Source organism: Prunus mume, linkage group LG2 (assembly GCF_029339155.1).
Source record: "Prunus mume cultivar Tortuosa linkage group LG2, ASM2933915v1, whole genome shotgun sequence".
NCBI lineage: Eukaryota > Viridiplantae > Streptophyta > Magnoliopsida > Rosales > Rosaceae > Prunus > Prunus mume.
In genome coordinates, this window is record NC_142699.1 from 16,009,817 (window position 1) to 16,017,091 (window position 7,275).

Sequence of the window (7,275 nt, forward strand, 5' to 3'; positions counted from 1 at the left end):
AAAATTTAGTTAAAAACACACCAAAGTTATTTTGGCAGGTCTCTATAAAATTTGAATTCCAATTATACTCCGTAGTTTAAAAAGTCATAAATATTATAGTTATTTTTCAATTCAATATGATTGACATGTCTTTATAAAAAAAATAATTAGTATTAATTAAAAGTTTAAATTATGTATAAAACAAAGCAACATTAAATTATAGTGAGACACTAAGAATTATTTTTCTCTCTCCTCAAATTTAGAAGCTCCTAGAGATCTTCTTATTTTAAGAGGTAAAAAAAGAGTATAGTTGTAATTGTATATTCTCAATTTCTCCCTAAAATTTGTTTAAGAAAGTGGTTTAAATAGCCCCTTATAGATGCTCTAAGAAAAAGAAGACTAGAAACAAATTGTTAAAGAAGATAGTATCTTCTTGCCTTTTCTTTACTTTTCTCTCTCTCTCTCTCTCTCTCTTAATAACTTCAAATAAAAATATCCTAAAAACAAAATGACATGGATTCAATGTCATTGTCATCAAAAGCGACAAAAATTAATTTATAAACATCATCATTTCATTCATAGTACTTTTGAGTTTAAATTCTTGTAAAACAGAAAAGAAAAAAAGAGGCTATAGCTAATACCTTTTTATTACAGATTTTTAGACAACAAAACTAGAAATTGGACAAATCAACGATTATACAATCGTTAGAACAGCAACCAATCAACCGAAAGCAGGCAAATGAAGTAGAGAGAGACTCATAAAGAGTTATTTGCAATGGATAGAGCTTTCCTCCCCCAACTGCCAACTCCATCTCTAAGACTTGGAGAGAATGGTGGTTTCAGCGATCATGGAAGTCACTACGTATGGATCCATGTTGGACGCCGGCCTTCGGTCCTCAAAATATCCTGAAATTTGTGGAACCACAGATTAAACAAATATGTCCAGGTTGACTGTAGGTGGCGAAGACACTCAGTCAGACATACCTTTCCCAGCTTTTTCGGTATCACGACCAACACGGACGGAGGCTCCCCTGTTTGCCACGCCCTGTGATTTTACAATGCAAACTTGAGTGCTGAATTTAAAAAGATTAAAAGTAAAACATGATTTCAACAAAAACACAAGAAGAAATGTTGATCTTAGCAATGTGACATGAATGTTTTATAACTATATATTTAGCTTACCCAAGAGAAAGTGTGGATGTCAGCAGTCTCATGGCGACCAGTCAATCTCCTCTCATTGCCTTTTCCATATGCAGCAATGTGCTCCTTGTGGCACAAACTCAGTTTATCAATCGCCTTCTTGATCACATCAATTCCGCCATCATTTCTCATTGACTTGGTACTGAAAGGAATAACAATAGTCAATGACAATTATTCGCACACTTGACATGCTCTTTACTTAGAGGGCTCATCATCACATGTCATGTGATGTAAAATTACATTCCAATCCAATTTGAATTGAAGATTGAAGGAACCCTACCTGTAGTTAGTGTGAGCGCCAGCACCATTCCAGTCACCCTGGATTGGTTTTGGGTCCAACGAAAGAACAACTCCTGCAATTTCTGTGATTCTCTGTTTTGTCAAGCAGATCAACATATTATTAACACAAAGCCCTTCCATATTATATACAAAAGAGCAGAGCAGATAGATCTGTAATGTGTATATGTGGTTTGTTTACCTCAAGGATGTATCTAGCAGCCCATAGTTGATCTCCAGCAGCAATACCAACTGTAGGGCCAACTTGAAACTCCCACTGTTGGGCAACAGCAAACCAGGACAGATTAGAAGTTACAACACCACGTTTTATGCTGAAATTCGCAATAGCAACCAAAGGTAAAAGCATTGAGCATATAAATAACCTGGCCTGGCATAACTTCAGCATTGATTCCACTGACATTGATTCCTGCATAGAGACAGGCCTTGTAGTGTGAATCCACAATATCACGACCAAAGGCCTTGTCAGCCCCGGCACCACAATAGTAGGGTCCCTGCATGGATACAAGAAACAAAGTTGCTGCTATGTTTAGGAAACTTCTTTTCAAGCATAATTATAATATATTAAGGCATAAAATTTGTAAGAAGCTGTTGATGGCAATCAGATTGAGAGCAAATTAAGTACCTGTGGACCTGGGAAGCCACCCACTGGCCATCCAAGAGGCCATTTAGTATCCTTCTGAAGAAGAGTGTACTCTTGCTCAATGCCATACCTAAGCAATCATGAAACTTCACAGTAAAGGTTTTGCTGCAATGTTACTATCTTTTCTACCCAAAACAAATAGTTCTTATTTATTATACCTTTTGTGAGTATAATGATTGTGTTTGTGTCACATTTGGACAAATGATTGTATTTGTGTTGCAATTTGGTTGAACTCATTTTCTGAGTTCACTTTGGTATAAATGAAACTCGATTCCGAGTAACCAAAAAAAAAGGTTGCTTTTGTTATATTGGGCGTTTGTGTTTCGGCACTTTCTTGGTCCGGCTCATGCTTTTCAACAACTACAGCCTGGATTGGATGGGTCGATCCAACCCAAGTGATTATTTAGGATTTACAAAACTAATCCAAAAAATTAAGCTGGTCCCTTCCCGACATACATTTTCTAATATGATGATTACAATACAACGGGCGTGAGACAGTCATAATAATTAATTCACTTTAATAAAGGGTAATGCCTTGTTAAAGTCAGTCAACAGTGACAAAAGTGCTGGCAAGAACAAGTCAAAATGATGGAGCCCATCGCATTATATCTTTAAGACTATTATAATCCATCCTTTATTATCAATTTAAGGTATTTGCTTTGACCTTATCTAATCCTAGGCCAATCTATTCTGTAAAAAATTTGCACATGATTACCACCTAACCCACCTACCCACACTTGATAATTTAAAACCATCAAAACCTGCAATAACTTAAGGATATTGTTTGCTTCCTTACTTCTTTTTCAATTTGACATATAAGCAAAAATAATTCATCAAAAAGAAAAACTTATGCGCACATGCCATCCTATTATTGACAGGAATGTAGGAGCACCTCCTTAAATATTTTCCATAATAGGCAGCAACCATAATGGTCACACTTGTTTTGTATCGATCTTGTACCCCTAGAAATTGGCCCACCCCCACGATCACCTAACCCCTAAAAATGGCATATTTGTGATTCCCACCAGTAGTTGCTAAATTAGAATAACATTAAGGATACACCACATCATTGTCACCCAAAAAAATAAATTTTAATTCCTATACATGAGCAATTTAATTCCGTAGGGTCAGGGTGGATGATTGTAGAAAGGGGAATGCTAGCAACCTTCTCTTTAACCTTCTCCTTCTTTGCTTGACATGTGTCATTCTCCTTACACTTAAAACAATGTCATTAATATATTTTACAAGTTAACTTTTGTTTTCCAAATTTACCCTTATTAAATGTATTCAATTTATCCAAAAAAAATTCACAACTTTATTACCATCTTTTTTTTTTTTTTAACGTCAATTTTTTTTTAAAGAAAATGTCTGCTTTTTTCAAAAAAGAGGAAATGTCTGTTTTTCTTAAAACCCAAAGAACTTTTTAAATAATAAAAAAATCTAAACACTTTGTGTTTAAAAAAAAAGGGAGGGGATATTTCCTCTTAAAAGCATATATTTTCTTCTTCTTTTAAATAATTGACGTTAGAAAAAAAATTAATAAGATGGTAAGAAAGTTGTGATTTTTTTTTGAATAAATTGAATACATTTAATAAGGGTAAATTTGGAAAGCAAAAGTTAGCTTGTAAAATATATTAATGACATTGTTTTAAGTGTAAAGAGAATGACACATGTCAAGTAAAAAAGGGAGAAGGTTAAAGAGAAAGTTACTAGCATTTCCCTTGTAGAAAACAAACCTCAATACCAATTTTGCAGTATATAACAATTAATTAGTTAATGAATTAATACGCTATAATATTAAAATTAAAGTAGGAGATGGTAGTACCAAGGCTCCTCGGCAATAACGTCGGGGTGACTGAATATCTTGGCAGCATTGAATCTCTTGTTGGTGGGGATTGGCACCCCAGCCGGTGTGTACGCATCGCATATCACCTATTTCAATTCCAAAAAAGACAATATTACCCCTCGACTTCTTTTTATATTATGAGATATACTCGAATTCATAAAGCCAGCCTGGGGATCAGATGCAAATGTTTACCAGGATGTTCTTTCCTCTTCTGAATGGGTCCTTGAAAATAGCCTGGGGACTGAACCAGCCAAAAAAAATCCAAATAAATTTTTATTTTTATATTTTTAGGAAAGAAACTCACAAATTCAATGGATTATATAGAAAAATGCTTTTGATCATGGCCGTTGATCAGGATGATCATCATAATAAATGAAGGAAGTGGGAGATGGTGGTGGTGACTGCGATTGAAAGTGATATACAGATATATAAATATATTTATATACATACTACAAGATGACTTCACTGTCGTCTCCTGGGGCTTGGTCGGTGCTTGAACCGTCGTAGTTCCACTTGGGGAGTTTTGCTGGGTCCGTCACCGGTCCGGGCAGAGTCTGTTTAATATATATAAATTCATCCACCAATCATTTAATTTGATTTTAATACAAATTCAATTTAATCAAAGGATCCAAGCACAAAAAATAAAAAAATAAAAAAGAAAGAAAGGTGCAAGAGTGAAGAAGAAGGCCGTACCCTTGCTTTGCTTCTCAAGTCCAAACCAGATCCACCAATCCTATAACGAAAACAGACACGGTCACACAGTGCGTACGTTAATAATCTACCGGATGATAACATTTTGTTACTTCAAAATAAAAAGCGAGAGAAGAGGTAGCTACCATATGTATTCAGCGATGATCTTCTCAGTGGAATCAGAGAGATTGAGATTGATGAGATCAGAGAGGAGAGACATGATGGTGATGATGACGATGGGCGGGCTGAGAAATTGGGAATGGAACAGAGAAAGGCAAATGCGAGAGAGATATGGAGAAAAATGGGGGGTTTTGGTTTGGGCGTTTAAGTAGGTGACAAAGTCTACCACCTGATAATTAATTCATTTTCCAGATAAATAAATAAAAATATAAAAAAGGGAGCAAATATGGAAGGATAATTTCGTCAGGGAGAAACTTCCGAGGATACGCATTGTAACCAAATAAAGGATTGCGGAATCCCCAAGATACTTGAGAATATTTAATTATGGATCAACCCACACATGCCTAATTCCGGTTTTAATTTGTAAATGAATCTTTCATTATGTTAATATTCTTCTTTTATCTATTGGCCCCTTTATAGTCATGTAGAGAGTAAAAAGCATAGAATAGTAAAACATTTAAAATACCAGAAAATATCATTAGTTAATGCAAACATTAAGAATTGAAATTATTAGTTAAATGAGGATAATTTGATAAATTCACACTTTTTTATATTAAAAAAATAAAAGAAAAATCAGACAATGAATCTTATTTTTATGGAACACAACTACCCATTATCTTTTTTAATTCTAAAATAAATTTAAATTTTAAAAAAAAGTCTCTCAAAGTGCGTGCGGAGAAGCTAGTCTATTAATAATGCAAAAGGTAGAGAATAGTAAAACATTCAAAATACCAAAAAATGTCATTAGTTAATGCAAATATTAATAATTGAAATTATTAATTAAATGATTATAATATGATAAATTCACACTTTTCATATTTAAAAAAATTAACATTAAAAGGAAAATCAGATAATTGATCCTATTTTTATGAAACACAACAACCCATTATCTTTTTTAATTGTAAAATAAATTTAAAAAAATTTAAAAAATAATCTCGCAAGCCCGGAAGCGCGTGAGGAGAGGCTAGTATTCTTTTAATACAAATTCCTTAAATGATTGTATTTCTACATTTTTTGCAGTTGAAATTTTTACCATTTGTTTGAATATTGAGGAAAAGAATTATATAATACGTGTATTATTGAAAAGTATTGGAAACGTATGTATTGCACATGAAAAATGCTATATACGTGTGTAATTAAGAAACATATGAAGAGTTTTTTTTTTTTCCTAATACACACATACGTACATTACACACAAATTTACTAATTAGACTATATACTAATGTATATTATGATTTTTTTAAGTGTTTTTCACTAAGGCCGCGTTTAGTTCATAAGAAATGGGTATTAGGAATGGGAAATAAAATGATTGCCTGACACATGGAAAAAGAGAGAAAAGTGAAGTCCTCATCGTCCCTTGGAAAACTAAGAGTATCCACAGTGGTAAGATGTAACACCCTCCTAAAAAAATGATTGTTCAATAAATTATTTATTGTGAAATGACATTTTTGCACTTGAGTGCATGGGCACTTTAGTCACCTTTTGTTCGAGAAGGATTTTGGGGATTGAGTGGCACCGTTGCAACTTGCGTAGAGCTCAACGACAAGAGTTTGTAGACATGCGGCATGCCCAATTCAAACCATTCGTAGACATATTCATCGACGGTATGGTCGGATTAGCAATTAGATACCTATTAGGCGATATCTGGGTTCAATAGGTTCGGACCGTTCGATCGGTCCCATTTTCTAATATGTCGTTCCTCATATCTTTAGGATCGTGTAGAAACTAGTTGATCGAGAATCGGTGTCCCGGATACTCCGAATCAATAATTTTATGGTTAAATACTAAGTCGACGTCTGATTGCGCGATCGTGAGTGATCCGACAACTCGATCGTGAGTGATCCGACAACTCGATTGAGACCAAATTCTCAAGACGTGTTATGTAGACCTTGTTGGACTTATAGGAACATTCGGACCGGAAATTAGAGGTTGTGGGCCTCGCATGCCCAATTGGTCAAATTTCGCGATTGGAGTCAAACCGACCGTTGGATCGTAACGAGACTTCTAGGATGGGTTTAACTCATGGTTACGGACCAATATGAATCGTCATATAAAAATACAGGTCGAGGGCCCCACGAGCCTAGTTGACTTAGATAGTGGGTTTTGTAGGCTTGGTTGAGGCTATTTAGTAGTTGTAATTGTAATTGGAGATTTATTTTAAAGTGGTATTATATTGTGAGAGTTTTAGTAAATGGTTATGAATTACTACAATCACTTTTACTTTCCAAGTATATTATATTATGTTTAATTGTGTGGATTTGGGAATGACTTGATTAACCAGATTTTGGCATGAATAATTAACTAATTAAATGCCTAATTATATGTCTATATTTAAGTATATGCTCGATGGCTTTAAATCGATGAATTATGGATATTAGTTTTCTCAATAGTATGTGGTACATATTAGAATGTAGTTTGAGAACAGTTTTGAAAGATTATGCAT

General features: G+C 34.2%; 1 protein-coding gene across 1 annotated transcript; it reads right to left on the bottom strand.

Annotated features, from left to right (window-relative positions):
• Positions 1 to 529: 529 nt before the first annotated feature.
• On the bottom strand, positions 530 to 4,976 carry LOC103321068 (glutamine synthetase nodule isozyme-like). Its single transcript, XM_008222823.3, has 12 exons — positions 4,799 to 4,976; positions 4,656 to 4,695; positions 4,413 to 4,516; positions 4,155 to 4,203; positions 3,942 to 4,048; positions 2,099 to 2,186; positions 1,839 to 1,967; positions 1,658 to 1,732; positions 1,460 to 1,551; positions 1,162 to 1,321; positions 964 to 1,024; positions 530 to 885 (listed from the first exon to the last, which is right to left on the bottom strand). Exons 1-12 carry the CDS (start codon positions 4,870 to 4,872, stop codon positions 794 to 796), a joined length of 1,071 nt encoding a protein of 356 aa, XP_008221045.2. The 5' UTR covers positions 4,873 to 4,976; the 3' UTR covers positions 530 to 793.
• Between the last annotated feature and the right edge of the window lie 2,299 nt (positions 4,977 to 7,275).

Coding starts and splice junctions, on each gene's coding strand:
- LOC103321068 (XM_008222823.3), bottom strand. CDS start 4,872: ATGTCTCTCCTCTCTGATCTCATCAATCTCAATCTCTCTGATTCCACT. Junction 4,696..4,798: donor ATCATCGCTGAATACATATG/GTAGCTACCTCT, acceptor TTTTCGTTATAG/GATTGGTGGATCTGGTTTGG. Junction 4,204..4,412: donor GACAGTGAAGTCATCTTGTA/GTATGTATATAA, acceptor TGGCTGGTTCAG/TCCCCAGGCTATTTTCAAGG.